Source organism: Heliangelus exortis, chromosome 8 (genome assembly GCF_036169615.1).
Source record: "Heliangelus exortis chromosome 8, bHelExo1.hap1, whole genome shotgun sequence".
Taxonomy (NCBI): domain Eukaryota; kingdom Metazoa; phylum Chordata; class Aves; order Apodiformes; family Trochilidae; genus Heliangelus; species Heliangelus exortis.
This window is the reverse complement of record NC_092429.1, coordinates 17,821,587-17,842,321: the sequence shown is the minus strand read 5'-3', so window position 1 is coordinate 17,842,321 and position 20,735 is coordinate 17,821,587. Positions and strand designations below refer to the sequence as shown.

The 20,735-nt window shown below is 36.4% G+C and overlaps 2 protein-coding genes across 11 annotated transcripts in view; both read right to left on the bottom strand.

Annotated features, from left to right (window-relative positions):
- Positions 1–3,009: 3,009 nt before the first annotated feature.
- Positions 3,010–9,787, bottom strand: HCCS (holocytochrome c synthase). Of its 4 annotated transcripts, none has more exons than XM_071750785.1 (8): positions 9,505–9,784; positions 9,003–9,152; positions 8,484–8,626; positions 7,789–7,937; positions 6,551–6,670; positions 5,617–5,703; positions 3,316–5,374; positions 3,010–3,254 (listed from the first exon to the last, which is right to left on the bottom strand). In XM_071750785.1, exons 2-7 carry the CDS (start codon positions 9,115–9,117, stop codon positions 5,176–5,178), a joined length of 813 nt encoding a protein of 270 aa, XP_071606886.1. In that variant the 5' UTR covers positions 9,118–9,152; positions 9,505–9,784; the 3' UTR covers positions 3,010–3,254; positions 3,316–5,175. The 4 variants fall into 4 exon arrangements, with proteins under 4 accessions (XP_071606886.1, XP_071606887.1, XP_071606885.1 ...); XM_071750786.1 differs by having other exon boundaries at positions 9,537–9,784; XM_071750784.1 differs by having other exon boundaries at positions 9,496–9,782.
- Positions 9,788–12,743: 2,956 nt separating this feature from the next.
- The window catches only part of TLCD4 (TLC domain containing 4), a 42,714-nt gene continuing 34,722 nt past the window's right edge, over positions 12,744–20,735 (bottom strand). For all 7 annotated transcript variants that reach the window (XM_071750790.1, XM_071750791.1, XM_071750793.1 and 4 more), the window contains one exon: positions 12,744–19,187. In XM_071750790.1, the coding sequence (XP_071606891.1) occupies positions 18,872–19,187 (316 nt within the window). In that variant the 3' untranslated portion in view covers positions 12,744–18,871. The remainder of the gene's footprint in view (positions 19,188–20,735) is intronic.

The window sequence follows — 20,735 nt, the reverse complement described above, 5'->3', positions numbered from 1 at the left end:
TTTGGGGTCACAAGACAATAACGAGGAACCTATGGGCACAGCCAGGAGTGACAGCTAACCTGTGCAACACCAATCACATACACTTCCAGCACTTCTGTGGGACAGTTCAGTTCCCGTATTTTCTCCTGCAACGCCGTTGACAGCTCTAATGCAGCCAGAATGGTATTTGTACCAGCTAGGACTGTTCTTAACTGAATTAAATAGCACTGTTTTTTCAGACACCTAAGAAAGAAGCCATTATATCTGCAGCAACAACCGCAAGTATTACAGCAACAGTGGAAGTTTTCCCAGAATGCTTGTACAAAAATGGCTGAGAAAAAGCAACATGAAAACCTGTAAAAATAACTCCAACTGAGCAAAACAGCAAAAGCTGAAAGAAGAGAATCAACCCCCGTAACTGACAAATTATGATAAAACATTGAGATTTTTTTCCTCTATATTCCAAAGTACAGCTAGTAGAAAAAGTTTCTGCATTTTTTGGCACAAATTATGTTTTTATAATTTGAAATTATTCATCAACAAAACAAATTCATCAACAAAAAAATTACATTTAAAATTAAAACGGCCAACATGTGCACGGTCTAATGTTAAATTCAACATTTTCATGAGGTTTTCCTCTTTGCTTTCTGAAATAAGCAAATGAATTCTCATTGAAATATAAAAAAAACCTTTTCTAGTTTTGAGGGGAAAAAAATCAGAGGAAAAAGTATCTTCTATTACATTTCCTTTTATGTATCTTAGAAGCAAGTTTTTCAAGGATTTGCGCTCTATCAGTGCTTTTTAAAGACTTGCATTTATCCTCCATGCATTAAACTGCTCTAAGTCAATTCCCTAAGACACTTAACGTTTTGGCAGATGGAAACTCATTTTGAAAGTCTACTAATGATCAATTAAAGCATTAGCTATCTCTATAGAGAGAAGGTTTATGGGGTCACAGGCTTACAAGTTGCAGGCAAGAGCAGCAGCATGTTAGAAAAATCACTAAAACTTTCTGTAGTTACTACTAAATTGGAAAACACTGGAAAACAAAAATCACGACTAATGTTCCTATTTTATAAGAGAGGCCATGATCCAAACTGAACATCAGCACAGGAAACTATGCTTTTACATTTTTGTAATGAGGCCTAGTAACAATCACAAAAGTTTCAATAAATTTACATTATCCTTTGAAAGTTGGATTAATTCTGACTCCAGTCATAAAAATACACACCCATGCTGCAAATATGCATGTGTCCTGTGAGTAGCTCCCACTGGGATCAGTGGTTCACTAATAAATAACACACCATTTCACACACACTCAAGGCCACACATTTAGGTCTTGAGTCAAGACTAAAACCCTGCCCACAAGTTTCTATCCAGTTTGGTGTACAAGGTTGTAAGACCTAATGTGCAACTGTCACACTGATAAAACAGATTATTTCTCTAGGAGCCATTTTTTCTTGAAGAAGATGCACACAGAAGTGATGAACCATCTTATGCAACCTAAAAAGAATGCTTTTTACAAAATGACAGACCTAGTACTACCATAGGTTCCTGTTCTTACAAACCTTGCTGAGAGAATCACTACTTATATGATTCACACACAGGTCTTTGCTGGAAATTTACCTTGTATAAAGTAAGACAGAATATTAAACAGAACACATTTTCTTTCAGTGAAAGTAAAAATGCATGAAGTTGCATGCTAAAAATTTGAAAAAAAAAACATCCATGTTGTCTTTAAAAATAACATAGGTAAAGATACTTGTGTCATGAGTTCTGCTGGTAGGGAAAGGTGTAATACTGATGATATAAGCACAGCCAGCATTATGAGTAGTATATTCTATCCTCAGAATAAGTTCATCTTCCACATCAAGTACATCTGCTTGTGGAACTTTGCAATGTGTATTTTCCTCCAGGTGTAACTAAGGGGAGACATCATTTAACTTAGTAAATGTCAGGCAGAGATCTTTTAAACAAGTAAAAGAGAGGTGTTTTTAAAATGGGCATTTCTACCTCCTATAAAACCCAGAAAATTAGGAGGAGCACAAAAATTAGGCAGCACCCCTTAGTTTACAAGTTCCCCTAACTTTCAGTTGCTGAGCTATAGCAACCTTATTATCTGTGCCTTTATCTTTTCAGCTTTGAAACATCAGCTACTATTCCCCCATAATCTGACACAAGAGTTAAATGAAAAAAATGGGATTGCATAAAAAGACAATTTATGATCATTAACAGAGCACCAAGAGATCCTCTGCCACTCTCACTTTTTGGAGGCAGAACAATATTCATCATATTTTAGACTCTAAATATTATTTACAGATCACATATAAGTCCTGATAGTAAAAATACCATGTAAACATTAGACAGCATTGTTTCCCCATTTCACACTAAGCTAGTATACATCTTTCAAATAATAATTCAAAAATGCTAACACAGAGTATTTTGCTTTGGCAGTAAAAAAGAGCAATAACCAACAACAGACACAAATGCCTTATCAGCAAAATGCTCCCCTTTAATCCAGCCTAAACAATAGTTTTGCAATTAAAACATTTTCCCAAAGAATACAGAACCATAAATATAAATCACTGTTTTTCAAGTTTGCATGAGAATTCTGACACCTCTCGTCTGAGAAATAGTGAGCTGCCAACAACATGCATAAAATAATCCAAACCTAGCAGAGAAAACTCCATGCTTACTTCTTTAAGTCCTACTGCTTGTAGAAATTAATGGGTTTTATTTACACTTTAAAGAGCAAGAATTATTTAAAAAGACAATTCCATGCATTCTTTCTCTTCAGAAGTTAATTCATACTCAGAATGAATATATCTGTCATCATCCACTCTTCTTAAGAAACCTGTCCTTTTGGATGGCAAACACTTGAATTTAGTCCTTGTTTTTTTGGTCCTGTATTTACTTAAACAAAATAATACACATTCAAGGAATTCAAGGATGTGATTAGTTGTAATAACACTAGCAAGAGCTCACCTTAGTAATTCTTACAGCTGAAAACACAATCACCAAATACCAAAATTAACAAAAGTATATTTATTTGATTTTCCTTTTTCTTTGATGACAAAGTAGTACACTTCATTAACAGTAGCACAGAAAAGAAAAACTTTGAATCTCTGTGAGATGAAACATAACAGAAGATGGGAAACTCAGAAAGCAGCACATAGCACCTTTCACCAGATTTAGCAGCAATTACAATTTCCATAACATATTCAACATCACACTTCCAAAATCAACAAACTCATTCTTTTGAAGCTTCTGACTCCCTACATTGGTGTACCTTTTCCTTTTTTTTTGGCATGAAATACAGAATTCTGTATCATTAACAAACATATACATAAAGCAAGCAACCAAAACCTCTCCAAAAAGCAGTAAGCCTCAGTCTGTATTCATAAAATAGAGCAGAGCAGCTCAGACGCTTCATACAAGCTCACACACTTGTCATTTATCTCATACCTATACACTGCATACTCGAGTAGTTGCTTTTTTTTTTTTCTCCAAACTATTTTTCATTTATATAAATGAATCACAAAAAAGGTGAAAAAGGAAAGAGGAAAGTGCATAGGGGTAAAAGCGTGATTTTCCCTTAGGAGTCTTGACTTCTGGGCAATATTTATTCCTATCATGCAGAACAGTTGCCTCTGAAGTGGGAACCACTCATCTCACTACTACCTTTAAAGTACAGAAGCTTCCTTGAGAATTTTTTTCCTAAATAAATCACTTTACTGAAACAGTGAGGGGCTTTCCATCAGAAAAACAAAACAAAAAAAAGCTTCCAGTGTCAGTTCAAAATAACCATTTTTGGAAAATGAATGTACAGCTGGCTCCCAGTTAAGGTTGTGAAGTTTCATGAAGGAAGCTTCTTCCATGTGAGACACTACAATTCAACACCCTTATTTTCTCCCATTGCCAAGTGTTCTGCAAGGAGGACTCACTCTCAAGAATAATAAAAGCCAAAAGGAGGAATAAATTAAGTTTAGAGATATGTGAAATTTACAAAGCCATTTAAAGCTAATACTGTTGAAAACCTTAAAAAAAAATATCAGCTTCCCTTATTGAACACAAACATTAATCAAATCTTTATGCCACACAGAATTAACAGGCATCACTCTTAAAAAACACTCAAATCAACCTTGTTAACTTGACACTTTTAATACCCTTCTAGCCAAGTCATACATACACATATGTATGCCTCACTATATGCCTCACTATAATACACAGACACACGTATGACTCAGCAGTCATACACCCTTGTGTGATTTCATATTGTACAAGAAAACCCACCATGGTACAACTGATGAAGCAAAGATGCAAAATACAAATGCACTGCATGACAGCTTCAGTAAGGCTTAATTCCGTCCTGAATGCATTACATGAGAAACACAGTAAAGACATGAAAATACCAAAAGAATACAGTATTCTTACTTCTGAAAACAATCCTTTTAAATACTCAAATAGCCATTAAATATCAATTTTATCTTCTTCTAGAAATCTTGCTTTAAAAGTAACTGGCAGATGTTATTCTGTTCTAAGATAAACTGCAAATTCACGGAGTATATTTTTCGAATTTTCAACTTAGTATACTTTTGAAAACCCTCATACTACATTATACTTCCTTTAACAGAATAAACTTGACTAAGATTTTCTCAGGAAGCACGTATTTGAACAAGTAAAGTGCCCATGTGAAAACAAATATACAGGTTTATATATTCAGTAAAATATGCAATCTGAAACCGTCCAGAACTTTTCATCATCATCCAAGTATCCAATCACTGAAACTATGAGAAGCTGTCTAGGAAGTTTAAAGTTTTCACTATTAAATAATATTCAAAACTCCAGTCAGAATCAGAAACCTGATGTATTTGGGGCACCTCTGGAGTCATGAAATGAAAAGGCGACAAGCTTGCACAGAATCCGTGACAAACTAAGAAAAGATTCCTCAGCTCCTAAGAAAATTAGGATACACATTTTTTGCTGCTGTAAGTTTATTATTTAATTCAAACCACCATAAAGCACAGGTGTACTTAACAACAGATTTGCCCATCCTCCATTCCCAACCCCAGTGAACAGTGGGGATAATTAAAACAATGACAGCTGCAACACACTTCTGTTTCAAGTCCTAGTATTCACCTATCCTTAGACAAGAATAAAAGTGGTTTGCTTTTTGACTACAGACCACAGAAGCTGTTATGAAGTCCACCGCCACCAGGCTACCTTCATTCTGTCCCACACAGCCGAAAGAGAGTCAAAAGCAGGGCGAACATCCAGGACAGTGAACTGGTAGTTCTTATCTACTGCTCCACCATCATAGTAATCAATAACATACCGCACTTCTTTACCACATCGGTCAACAATCCAATCATGTCTGTCAAAGGGAAGTTCATATCTGGAAGACAAACAACAGACCATGTAGATATTTTAACGGGTATTATGAACCTGGGAGAGGGAGTGGAAGTCCTATTTAAGACTTTATTCAGATACTGGCATAAGATACCCACTAGTACTTCTATCTTGTGGCCATTATAACTTAGAATTTCAGTTCTGAAACAACTTAAAATTCTACACTATATTTTCAGGCACATTTCCCCGCCCTCCCACTTCACTGGAAGACCTTTCCTCCCCACCTACCCCATCCATGAACGTATTCTGGCTCTTGGTGAATACTCCTTTGCTTTGCCTCCAAACCGCATCAGCGATGGTCCACATGGACACTCCCTGCACGCACAATTAAGAAACAAAGTAGTTATGTTTCCTAACAGCTGTATTTTCAGAGTTGAAACAACTATGGTAATTTTAGAAATAGAAAAACTTAGTAGGATAAAGAACAATAGAAGAAATAAATTACTAGTAATCTAAACAAGCTCTGTTCCTTTTTTAAAGCTTTGAAAAGTCACCAGTTGCTGACAGCACATAATGCTGGTATGATAAAGTGCTTCTGATGTGCTCCACACCATTGTTCAAATTTATCAATAGAGCAGTTCTCAGCAAATCTAGTCTACAGATTTAATACATTAAAAGAAAACATTAAAAAACAGAAAACTATAATCCAGATTACTGTGTTACAAAGACTACAGAATTTCAGAGAACAATTTCTACATACAAAATGCCTAACTAGTCTCTGTCTTCTAGGAACAAGAACTATACTTAGCTAAAACATGACTGGTTTATACCAGTCACTTTTAATACAACTTTAAATTTCATATATTTTCATTTAAAATATTTTCGATTTCAATTAAATTATTCCCAAATTGTCAGATTAGCAAGTTAATTTCTCCAAATCCACACTAAAACACACACCACCAAAATACTCATCAGTTTTACACACATCATCAAAATGCTCATCAGTTTTGTTGACACAGTATTTATTCAGTTTAACTAAAACTGTTCTTGATAATCTTCCTCCATATTAATAAAAATGCAGGCTCCTAGAGGACAGTATTTTTTCAAGCGTATCAGCATCTGAATACTTCTGCAAGAACTAAAATTAGACATTCTACTTTTGAAGGATTACAAAACCAAGAGCCAAACCAAAGGATTTGCTTTCCATGTCATATGTACATACACAGCATGAAGAGCTTCCCACTTCAAAATCTCCTTCCAAGCTTGCTCATTATTTTGGTTGTGAATCTTAATGATGTTGGTCATGTCTTCACTTGTAATGTCATCATCTTTCCATCTCCACCTAAAAAATAAGAATTTGAAAACAAATTACATGTATTACAGAATAACTGCTCCACCTTTCTCAGCTTACCTGGTAAGATTTTAAATCAAGAGATATAAGGTTTTATGCAAAGACACATATTATCTATGGAACTCTCTGACTGATCTGCTCAAGCATCTTGAGAACCACTTCATTTTCTGTGTTAGGTGTAGTTATCAAAGCTATCACAATAGAAAACCACAACTTCTAGTTAACTATGTCAACAGCTTAATTGAATCAGAATATTACCAGAGTATGCAAACACCAGCACATCCACAGCATTCCTAACATGCTTAGGAAAAATCCCCTTTGCATTCCTAATGCACTGAAGTCCTGTATCCATTACATTTTGCATACACTTAGAAATGCCTTTCACCTCTCTACCCCAACACCATGACTATGTATGTGCTTCCTTTTCTAGAGGGATGACACTGAACACATTTTAGTGTTCACAGGATCAAAACTTTGGTGTTCAATATAAACTGCTTATGACATATTCTTTAAAATATTGATACTCAGAACAAAGAATTACTGTTGTTTTAATAGTAACTATTTTTACAGCTGATCTGTTTGAGAATGACAGTTATATAAGAATGAGGAAACAGCAGCATGTAAGGTTTTTTAAGCCACAGGATGCATTTATCATTTGATTAGATCTTGCCTACACTGAATTTTTGCAAAGATGGCATGTATCTACTTGCGGGGAAAATTTCACATTTTTGTGAATTTTTTAAAGTTACATGTTTTCATAATCACAAAACTTTTACTATTGGCTTATAGAATAACCATGAAGAAGTTTGAGTTTGAAATCTGGCAATCATGCAAAGTTTGTCTATGCCTATGCACTGACTTTTAAGAAAAATTTCTGAGCTAATGGCACTTGCCAGACATTCCCGCTGATCACTAGAAAAGACATGGTCTTTGACACTAGTTCCCTCTTTAAAGTAAAGCCATTTATAAAAATAGTAATTTTTAAGAGTTAATTATGTGCTGTTAGAGTCTAAGAACTCTTAAACAGTATTGATTAAAAATAGCTAATGTTATTACTTCATGAATTTCAGACTCACAGACGTGCATCTGATAATTCACAGTGTAGTTACCCTTTTCTTAGCATGGCATTCCAGAACATTTGCTCTGAAGGGTAGACCCATTTCTTGTCAGAATGTGCTCTGGGAATGGAAGATTCTTCTCTAACTGTTGACAAGGGAAATGGTTGATCTGGGGATGGCTGCTGATTAGGAGGAGGCATCTAAGAAGCAAGGAGAATAAACAGCATTTTAGTTGGAATTATTTTTATGTTACAGTGCTTGAAAAAGAATCAAAGCATAATTAATCAGCTGCTACAAACTATATAAACCCACTAAAATTCTCTTTGTTCTTTGCAGTAAAACTCTTCACAGTACTTTGGCATCTGAAGACTAATGTCCCCTACACAGTGCCTTTGGAAATGAGAAAATCTTGGAGAGATTACAGTCAGAACTTAGCCATAGCAATTATTACAAAGAATTTAGAAACTACTGTTGTAGCATAAAAACCATGAATGTAACAGATGGCAAAACATATTTACAAACTGAAAATCCATCTTTTACCAAAAAATGTAAATTCGAAAAAGTGAATGTTAAATAAGATGTAACATGGTTTTCTACAAGTATTTGCATACAAAATAAGAAAAAGCAGTGTTAAAAATTTTAAAATAACAGTAATTGTTCTGACCTATTATCACTGTTTACATTTTGGGGATAATATTTCAGGAGAAACAAGACTGAAGAAAAGATCTGAACTAAGCAAATGTTACCATATTACTAGGATCTATGTCGTCTTTAGATGCACCAGACTTCATTGGACATGCTACAAATTCATAGGCTCTTTCCTGATGTGCAGGAACATTGTCTCTGTTCTCAGTTCTATGATCAGGAGTCTTCATGTGTACTGGACAACCTGAAATGCAGGAAAAAACAGAATAGATTTTACTGCAGAATGCTAACCCTAAGGTATGTCGGGAAATGGACAGTTCATATAAATACAAACTGGTATTTCTTCTGAGCTTGGCAACAGTTTTAGCTAGTCTCCTTCCTACCTACTTTAGGACCCAGCACCATGGTAATATCTGTAATTCTTACGTAGTCCTTGAATGCTCATTCCCACCCCACGCTGGCCCCTATGCTGAACCATTTCCACAGCAATGTTAATCCAACATGTGCCAACTGTGTCCCACCCTTCTGCTGCCTTTTTCCAGCTACATGTTCTCTAATCACATATTTCTGTCAGTATGTTCTCTGTCAGTTTGCTCCGTATAAGTCTCAGGTATAATTACCGCTCATCTTTTCCTGATGCATGGGACATTCTGAAGGTGGAGACGCCGTCTCATGTTGCTTTGATGCGTTCGGTGAAGGACTCGCAGCAGCCGGGGAGGACGCAGACAAACCCATGGCCTCCGCACACTCGTTCTTTTTAGATTAAGTTCCTACAGACAAAAAAAGCAACCACCCGTAACACAAACCTACACTCGCGAATACAAGTGCTAATACGTTGCTAGAGCAGACATGAAAAAATTACACTTAACATCATTTTAAGTAAAAAACATCCCGCCTAAACGGAGAACTGCAGCACCTACTGGGGCTGTCAACGAAGGAGCCGGGGCGGGACAGGAGCAGCGAGGGGTTCCCCGCCGGCACTGCCCGCCGCCCGTCCCCGCACGCCCCTCTCCTCACACCCCCACCGCCAGGCCGCCCGCCCGTCCCCCACAGACCTGCGCCAGCCCCGCACAGGGTACCGACACCTCCCCCCCTCCTGAGGGCAGGACGCACCTCACGCACCACTCGCGAGGCCGCCGCACCGCTGCACGCACCGTGACCGACCCGGCAACCGCCTGCCGGGGGCAAGGTCAGGCCCGCCCCTTGAGCCGGCCCAGCACAGCCCGGCCCGGCCCGGCCCAGCGGTGTCTGCGCCCTCCCTCAGCACCCGCCTCCCACGACGGCGCTGCGTCCCCACAGCTGCCGCCTCCTCCCCTCAGCCCGGTCCGTCCCGGCCAGCGCCTCCGCCGCGGGGCCCGAGCTGAGGACACCGCCACGACCCCAGCCTCGCGAGGACACGGTGCTGCCGGCCTGCCCCGCGCCTGCGCGCGCCGCCGTGACCCGGCCCGCACGGCGCGAGGATCACGCGGCGGCAGCGCGGGAACTGCGGAGGGGCGGAGCGTAACGGAGCGGGGCGGAGCCGAGGGCACCGGCCCCGAGCGGGAGCTGTGCTACCCCAGGCTGCTCCCGGGTACGGTTCCACCGGAACAGGAAGGCTGCGGGGCCTGTCTCGCCGGGGGACGCAGAGAGAGGCACCGGAGGGCTGCTCGCCGCACGTTTAAGAGCACGAAAGTTGTTCCAAAATTTGCCAGCAAGTGAATTTTAGGTACTGAGGCTTGCGTTTAATTGCTGCACAGCTGCGTTAGCATTAGCCATGCGTGATCTCAAGTTGCGGTGTGATTTTATTTGTGGAATTATTATCCCATACTACTATCCCTATTATTATACCTTACTGCAAATGATTTGTAGGAAGTATAGGAAAAATACTGAATGTACTCCCAGTGTCAATCAATACTGCAAAGTAGCATTAAACTTAAGGAGATTTAAGGAACCTTAAGATGGTTTTTAAACATAAGCTATTCAACAAACAAGACTAAGACTTTTAATATTTACTAAGAGTACTCATCATAAACATACAATGATTAGAACTGATAAATACAGTTTTTGACGTTTTCAGTCGAGAATTAAAAATAAGGAAGAAAGCTAAGCTTCAAGTAGCCCAGGTTATTCTGCTAATTTTGGAGGAAGAAAATCCAAATTCCAATCTGAAAGGGGGGTTTCTTGCACCCTCAATACATATTTCGGTGTTAAGAAAGAAACAAGCTATTCTGATTTGTTTTGAAAAATATCAGAAAGGTTAATAAAGACAAATTCTAAACCACACTGAAGCACTATTTCAGATTATACAGTTACCTGAATTTAAAAGCTTTTATACATTCTCAGTGGTTTTAACATGTTCACATACCGTTTTTTGAAACAGGATCTTTCATACAAACAAGGACATTGCCATCCAGTGTGAATACAAAATAAAATTATAAAGCAATATCAACTGTCCGTCCTTTCACTTACTTATGCACTTCCATGGTCTTTATTATTGTGAGAAAATTGTTCCCCACCCTTTCTGGATGCAGGAATTATTAGCACAGCATACACTGAGAACCTGGAGTTAGGGAAGTGGCACCACGTCAGTAACCGAGTCTCTACCCGTAGAACACATTGTGATTGCCTCCATCGTTGTCCAAGTTTCAGAGATTTCAGCAAAGCCAAATATGCCTGAAACTGCTTTTAACAGCAACAACTTTGCAAGTGGCACTAGATGAGATACAATCATTTTAGTCTTTGCTCGCTGCACTTGACAACGTTGTTTAAAAAGAGCCTCCTGTAGATCTCTGCTCCCTAATATTTCAAGTCAGTAGCAGAATGGCTCTAACATAAAACACATTTTCTCTCTCCTAACATAAAATACATTTTCTCTCTCTGATGTTCTGAAATGGGGAATTGGTTCTACACTCTCGTTTCAAAGTACATTATGGTGTTGATGTCAGTATTCTGTCTCCCTGCTTACCACCACCTAAGTCTACCAGAAACAGCAGTCGCACTACTTATTAGTCACTGAATAGTTAAGTGTTTTTACCCTGTATAAAATAAGCCAAGTTTGCAAATACTTTTTCCTTAATTATAAAGAACACCAAGGTCACAATCTCAACATAGCACACAATCTACCTACACTGTAAACTCCAGAAAAGCAGAGCAAAATAAGACACAACAGTAGTTTACCATCTTAAAAAAATGACAGATATCCAAGGTGAAGATTTAATAAAAAAATAGAAATTTCTAATGCAGAATTACCACACTGATATAAGTACAGAAAACAAAGTTTTCAGCAAGAACAGTAATTAAAAAAAAAAAAAAAATCTTAGAGAAAACTATAAGCAACTTTGTCCCAGACCACAACAAAGTGAAAATACAAAATACTTTGTATAACCTGCATCTCAGGGAGACACAGGTTTTCACATTTGATGCAAGATTTGTTGCATTTGCCAGGTTACGAATAGCTCAGTGAAAGGCATCCCTTGTTCTCAGCAATGCTTGGTCCTTCCTTTCCAGCATTCAGTGCTAAAAGCCCAGTGCCAACATGAAACCTCCCCCACCAAGCCCCCATTGTCCTTCCTCAAGCAGTTGAAAATCTGACCTATATAGCATCTGATGCCAACTAACTTTTCCAGACGTTCCCAGGCACTTCCAGACTTCATGAGCAGTTTTCTACACTAACAGGGTAAAATTAGTACACTAATAGTAAATTATTAAATTATTAAATTAGTACCCTCTTAGTATCATTTACAAACGGAATTTACCCTTTAAAAGAGGAGAGGAAAAAATTACAATGCACTGGAATATTTTATATACTTCCTCCTGTGCTTGGAAGCCAATGGTTAAGAGACTAGCAACTTCCTCTGTGGAAATCTTTTGAGTTTTACCACAGTCCATGCTTCCTAGGCACACATCACTGCACAAACAGAATCCAGAACTGCCATATTAAGGAATTTAGTTGCCCATCGTAGCATCCAGCGAAGGACTGTGTAGGGCAACACATTTATTACATGCTGATAATAGTAGCTCTTGATCCCTTGAGCCTTCAGACAGCTGTCCAGCTTCTGTACTGAAAAATGTGGTATTACAATATAGTGCAACATATGTATGCTACCTGATACAAGTTGGTGGGTTTTTTCTCAATACACAACAAAATTTACAGTTTAAGTTACATTCCTGGCTCCAGGAATGTCCTGCATAGAACTTCAGTCTGAACAGCCATCTGGCTTAGACCTCATATTGCCTCCTCACCTTTTTTTCAATAAAAAAAGGTACAGCATGAGATTTCAAGATAAGTCAATTGTTTCTGAAACAAAACAAAACCAAAAATAGTTCTTTCATGATGTTACATAAAGTATTATCATATTAAGAAAGAAATAAGATACACAAAATAAGAAACTGTGTTCCTTTCCTTTATTAAGAAGTACAGATACCTTGTATACAACATGCAATTTATTGCTTGTTGACATTATTGCATATATCAAGGGGGAAAAAGAACAGCCAATATAATTTTATGCAAGCTCCTAAACCATTCCAAAAAATTATAGAAATGCAATATCACTGAAATGCAAACAAGTCATTCAGATTTTTTTTTTTATAATAAAAAGTAGATTCAAAGCCATATTATTTAATCGTTCACCTCATTACAACTGATTACTTTTATTACCAGAATAATTCTGCAGAATTATTATATTGCATTTTTAAGGCCTTGTGCCATGGTAGGGATTGCTACTACAATCAGGCCACATTACAATTTTCATTTAATAATGTGATCCTGACATTTTGTGACAATATTAGTATTTACTGCAAACCAGATTGTCAAGATTTACCAGAGCTCAGTCTAGCAGAATTTCACTTTCGTCCTTGTTCTGCACATAAGTTAGATAAATTTATCAAATTTCTTCTTAAACAGAAGATTAAACATTTTTGAACTATAGGCTCCATGACTTATCCCTAACTTGCAACTCATTTGTTCCCAACAGTTTTTGTAATTTGGTTTTATATCAAGTTAGCTGTGCTTACATGTTAAATTATTCTACATATATAGGTATCTGTAGGTTTTAAAGAAAACACTGTTTGGTATATACATGCTAGTAACAAATCCAGGATATTTGGGTGTGTGCATATAAAGTGTGCAAATTATATAGGTGAGCTCATCATTAGCCCTTTTCCTCTCCTCCTATCATATGACAGATTCCTCGTGTAAAACTGGAATAGGGTAGCAATAAATAAAACAAATATATCCCACATTGCATTCAGTTATATTCTGTGGTACAGCTTAGTATTCATATTTAAATGCTGCTTTCAAACCTAGCAAATTTTTTTAAATTCCAAAATTTAAAAACTTAGAGACAATTTACATGCAACACTCAGGTGCAGCTTCTTATATACTTAAATATTTATAGGCTCATAAAAGCATGTCCTGCTCACAAGACAAGTACAATGTTTGACATCCCACACATAGATTAAAAATAAAGATACACTGCAGAATATTTTATTTGCTTTTATATTTTCAATTTCAGTAAGTAGGAAGATATAAATAGCACGCTGAATCATTACATGGTTGATACCAAGCCATGCTGAACTCTTCATAATTCAAATCTCTTAAAGATATTTTCTTTACATTACAAGTAGATTAAAAAATTATATACATTGTTATAATCAGATGCCCTCTCAGTGCTGGGACATCACACAATGAAACTGATCTTAGAAGAAATTTTGCCAAAATATTATGTATACCAAACAATACAATTTACTTTTCATAGCTACCTTCCATTCTTTACTGAGCTATAAAGTGCCTGGCAATTTTAAATAGAGGAAGAATGTAAAAGGAGGTAGCTAGTAGAGAAAGGAAACTTCCCAAGTGTTACCACCTAAAAGTATGATTTGTTGCTTAATCCCAGATTTCTAAATATTCCAAGCTGTACACCTTTCATCTTCTCTACCAAAAAAATAACTTTTGAGTAGCTTTCAGCAAACTAAGACAAATCTCTTCCAACAAAGAGCTTTTACCCAGGTTTGGATGAAACGTATAGTTCATAAATATTGATCACTATTTCCATTTTACTGCTGTCAGGACCTCAGCAATGAAGTACTGTTCTTTTCCCAGCTGTCAAATATATTCTTTCGATAGAGAAATTCCATCAGGAACAAATCCTTCCCTGTGAAACTCCTTGTAGCCAGATAATGATGTTGTACAGTCAGCTATTAAAAATATGGAAGAGGGCTGCCCATACTTTTCAAGGTTTTCTATGCTTGCATTTTTTCATGTGAAAATTACACTCTCTTTCTATTTGCATTATTGATGGCTTTCACAAGCAGCCAACACTGCACCAGATTCTAAGATGGAATAATTGTCAAGCAGCCCTTTATTTTCTTCTGAGTGGCTCATCAGAAGCTTTAGAAAACAATTTTACAAACTTCTCTTTTAAGGGATCTTTTGCTGAAAGCTTGCATGTACATATATTTAAATACAAGACGACGAAAAAAAGTTGTCTTCATACAACAATCAACAACTGATAACCCATTTTATACAGCTTGAAAATTTTTAAAAACATAGTTTCATTTTCCAGTGCCAACAGAGATAATGAAATACTTAAACCTTTCTGCTACTCATCAGTCTGCTGTTGCCCCAGCCACAGTAACAGGAAGGTATCTGAATCCCTTCTCTTGTGTTATCAAAGTCTCCTCCACCTCTACTCTTTAAATCTGCTTTAATACTTGAGTAAGCTTTTACTCCTTGGTAACGTGAGTTCTGCATTATGAGTAGTCTTCTCCCACAATTTTCTAAGTAAAGATGGAAGCAATTCTCTTTAAGACACTGGAATTAATTTAATGTTTAATACAAATTTTGGAATTATTATGAATTTAGATGTAGAGTCAGCTCCCCTCATTTTCCTGTGCATAGGATTTTTTTCTTTATTCAACAATTATATTCTTAAGCAGTTAACTTATTGAATTATGGAACTCACTGATGTATTTATAGAGGTAGAGTAGGCTTCAGAGATGTTAATTCTTACCACTGAAGTACAGGTAGCCCATAAAGCATCTCTGTAGTGTAAGGCTCTCAACTTCATGGAAATCCATTGGAATATGCACAGAGAAAATGAGTATTTGAAGTACATATCCTCTATGCAAGCACTGTACCCACAAATCAATTATAAAAGCAAATCTCAACCTACCGTGCCCCTAAAGTGGTATCTTCTCATCTTTTGATGAAAAAGTAAAGCCATAATAAAGGGAAACTTTCATTCCTACATAAAGCCTTGCTGGTACTAATAGATTCTCTCATGATCTTCATGCTAATTTTACATCACCTGGCACTGAAGAACATAAAGCGAAAGAAAAACAGGATAACTGACCATTTTTTACAAGATTAATTCCTTCCATTTGATATGTCCATGGCAAAGACACCTGGTGACATCCCAGGAGTCTGCTTTTACACTAGAAAATGTATCTTTTAAACCAGAATTTTTATGCTACTAATAATATATTACATTTTAAAGGTAGCCTTTATTAAGGTGATACTTATAATGCATTAATTTTTTTCATCTAAAAAAGCAAAGAAACAAGCTTGCAACATTAAACTTCATTAATATTTCACCACAGTTTTTAAATTAATAAAGTGCAATTGAAAAATAGGTGCCACAGCTATCTAATTTGATGTATGATAAGCCTTTAATGGCAGGTACAAGTGCCATATACTAATGTAGTCAGTACATCACAACTCTGCGGCCTGTTTACTACAGTCCTTGCCAACAAGGCAAGTGTTAATTTTTTATTTCATTGAATAGTGGTCTTCTGACACATAATTGATGCATCAAGACATAATTGTAATAGGTTTTTAAAAGAAAACAGACAATTTAAACTTAATGAATTACAAAATGCGGTTTTTGTACTGAAATAAAAAATATTACATATTTTAAAACAATTACTCTATTGTCATTCCATTCTGGATTGTTGCCCAAAGTGTATTATGCAGGGGGGCTTGATTTGGTTTTTATTTCAAACTTGTTTTAACACAATTTTATTACAGCGTCAACTTACTTCCCCCCATCAGACACAAATCCATCTAGAAGTGCACCATTTTAATGACTATTACCCACTGAAAACAAAAAAAAATTAGAATACTGAAATACTGAAGATAACACTATGAAGGGATTAATTTCAAAAAGATTTAATGAGTTATCACTTTAAGAATTGCCTCAAATAATCTTCCTAATCAATTTTTCCCATCCTACTTCCCAAAGAACAAAAGTAGACTTCTGCTTTCAAACATATTATCCAAAATGTTTCAATGTACTAAATTTAAAAACAGTTTTAGAAAGGAACAAGCCATTACAAAGTGGTTCCCTGATCTAGTAACTTAAATACAAGAAAAAAGTATTTCATGTACACCTTTAAATCATAAAGGTGACAGAAACAGAGCCTTTCTGTATAGCACAGATTTTTGCATTAGATACACTGAAATCACTATCTTAAAAGATACCAGGTACTGCCAATTAGTATAAAAGGGAGAATGTATTTTTCAGGAAAGCAGGTCACAGTATCAGTGCTCAAAGACTATGGATTTCTAAGGTACCGTGCACACCCAAACCATACAACTAAACAGATGAATTGCCAGCTTTCTCAAGGCATAAGCAGATCTTTTTTTCTGCCAGCTTGTGAAGTATTAATAAGCACCGAATCTAAAATACAGGAGTATTAACAGTCCTTGATATCTCACTTGACTTTCCATGGAATTGGAAATTATTTTGGAAAAAAGCCAGCCCAGTTCAAGAGCAAAACCAGGCTTATAAAAGTGCGTATTACACTAGCCCAAACAATACTACCTAAAGTAATTTTAACTGGGGAAATAAACTCAGCACAGTCTTCTTGGGGATTTACAACATCCAATTCCTGGAAGGCAGCAATGTTGCATCCCTCACCTGAGGGCACTCACACCGCCAGTCACTGAGGGAAGAGACCATGTCACCAGGCTCATTAGAGAGTAAATATTTTATCTTTTTGTTTAAAAATTAACTGGTTAATCAGTGTGCTACGATGACTGGGATGGGCACTAAAGTACTGAGTGAAAACTAATACTTTTAGCACACCTTACCAGAAGGTACCAAAAATAGTGAGTAATGTCAAGAACAACAAAACAACCACCCACCCAGGGTAAAAAGCAGAAGTAAATCAGTCCCAATTCAGATACGTTTTAAAGCAAAAAAACCAAAACCAAACTACACACAAATACAACTTTCAAAATCATTGGAAGCTAAAACAAAAAATAAAATTTCCTCAAATTATATTATGAATTAGATTCTACGCTATTCCTGGATGGTAAGATTTCTCTCTGATGCCCTCCAAATCTTTAAGTTCGAAGAAGTACCAGAGTATTCATTGACAATTATGTCATTTTAAAAAAAATCTATAATATTGCTCCTATATAGGTGAACTGTCATTCTATAGATGTATCACACAGCTTTACCAAAGTTTGGCACTGTTAATTGAAGAATTATTTTAGTCAACACCTCAAATTTCTGATGTTATTAACAAGAAAACTGTGACAAAGCCCCTCAACACTTCATATCAAATGGGTCATTTCTCTAATAAAAGAAAATAGTATTACTGTAAGTTACATATCACATATATGGAAAAATTTTCTCTCTTTACAAATCAACTTTGCATCCAAATAGACAACGGTTATAAAAACTTTGAGGAGAGTTGCAGCACTTCCCCAGGGTAGTAGCAGCAAAGAAAAAAAGCACTCCAGTAAGAATTATACTTCTTCCACACATCATTTACTATACTAACTTACAAAAAAAATTCCATGGGCAATTTAGAGGACATACTATTGCATGTAATGTAACACAGCAAAAGTGAATCCTTCCCATCAGAATCAGATATTTCAACAATTTTTAAGATATTTTTGCAGTCTTCTAATACAGTATTTTAGGTTAAATTATTTCATAATTTCCAAAAAATTGTTTGCATTCATATAACACAGAAAAAAAAGCAGTAAAAGACTTCACAGAATCAAAGCTATATTTTTAGCTTTACTTGCAAAAATTAAAAAGTTGTCAAGAACAAAATCTTGATTGTTATTCTTAGAAAAAACATAGAAACGTGCAAGGAAAATTGCACCATATCAGGAGTTTGGGAAGTTTTGTTTTCTAAAAAAAAGAGAGATGTCAGTATTCACTGTATTTATAAAACACATTAATCTGAGAAACCTGAGTTCAAACACACTGGTAGACAACAAGCAATTAACCAGTCCGCTGCTTTCTAATTTCAGTAGCTTGTAACTGCTCAGAGCAGACACGTGGAACTCCTTGTGTGAGCTTTTGCTTTTATTCCTCACTGGAGAGGATCCATAAAGCGTGGCCCTGGGTGTGCAGGCAGTGTGGCTGGGAAAAGAGTAAGGTCAGTACCGAGGTAATACCTTGTTTCTGTAAGAGGAGCATTCCATGGCAGAAATGTGCACTGTTTCAGTGAACTTATTTTCATAACAGAAATTTCATTTTATGCATGATTTCTAGTCAGATTTTCCATTTCTATGAGTTTTGGCTTCCTCCTGTCCGATAAGACAAATGACTTTGTAACATCCTTTTGCAATTTTGACCATCCACATCACATTCATAACATCCAAGACAACACTTGATATAATCCAGGCGCTCTGGGCTGCAAATCCTAATCTCTGGAAAGCCTCTGTTCCAAATGAAGAAATTACATGGCTGTAATAGGTGGGTATCACGGCAATCCTCACCACGAAGAACACAAGTGTCATCAGCACACCATTGAGGATGTTGGCCTTTGAAGATTTGGGATATCCCAGTACTTCAAAAAACCACCTGCAAAAGAAGTGTTCACAGATGCCAGGCAGGCAGACTTGAAGTCATCTCGTTAAAAAAGGATTTTATTTAATTCTTTTATCGATTATTTATTACTTCTACCCTCATCACATCTAAATCACTGCACTGTGTCTCGGTTTAGCTGCAAATTCTGCTTCGCTGCATTTTTTTTTCCATGTAAGCAGTGTGTGAAATCCAGTACATTGCAGAATAACTTATAGAAAATCTTGATATGAATTCTAAACCAGTTGACAAGCACTGTGCATTTCAGAGACTATTGTGAAATACATACTACTGTGAAACTCTTTTTTAAAATTATAAATACAAATTCATTATGTTACTATAGTTTCCTCTAATGGGCAACTAAAATTCTGATTGCTTCCCTGAAAGAAATTCTATCACTGTATTTGGATATGGTGATCAGGACAGAGCTCTCATTTCCAGTTTCTCAGATTTGGGATTTTCTGACCAAAAGCAGAACATCAGAGGCAGACACTGTAAATGGCACTGGATCATGTCACAGCTAGGTATGCTACACAAAGAAAAAGAAATCTAGAAGAACCCTCTCCCACTACAACTACTAGATCATAAGTGATCTTTAAAAAAATTTCTGCATATTAATCCCTTACTAGGCAGACATAACTTATCTATTGCCTGGTACATAGCACCTAGAAAAAAGAACAGACTCCTATATTCTTTGTCATTCACAATTAGAATAGATGCAAGAAAAATTTGTGCAACAATGTCCAGTTAAAGACAGAACCAGAGGAAAAATACTTAAATCATGGTAGTCATGATGGGGGATGGGGAGGGGAAGTGGAATAATCTGTTAATATCCAAGAAGAGATGAGAGTAAAATTATTTAACCAAGTAACAGTTCTTAAACTGTTTTTTAAAGTAATTTTTAATTTAATTACCTAAAAATTACAACACAGGTAATTAATGATATACTAAAAAAGCTTTGCCAGACATCTACATTTAACAGAAATACTTCAGGAATCCATTAAAAGTGCAACTGAGACAATTAAAATCCAGGCACTCAAAGTGGCAGTCCAGCCTGGAAGCAGGATATCTCACCACAGAAACACTGGGATGATGAAGAGCGAGAACTGATAAATTTGGTCAGAGCCTGTACTTTAGTTGATACAGACAATGCAGATTCCCAAATTAATATAAAAAATATTTAATATACTGTGAAGAGCCAGTATAGGGAACTGGTCATCTGCTTAGCAATTCCCTTCTCTGAGCAAATTCTAGTATAATACAAGTCAGTAAATCACAGTTATTATTACAATTTTTACCCATCACAGTTCATAATTAATTACATAAATACTGATGCTAATATTAAAAGAGCTAAATGCCTGGCATAGAGACAACATGCAATTAGATATCCCTAACAACACAGACAGAAACTACAAAGAAAATACCACAGTTCTGAGATTAGATAATTTTATATTTTAATAATAGCTCTTTTGGTAATCCTAAAAACGCAAACAAGAAGCATAATGTAAGTCATTATCATTATCCACTACTTACTTCTTGAGGGTC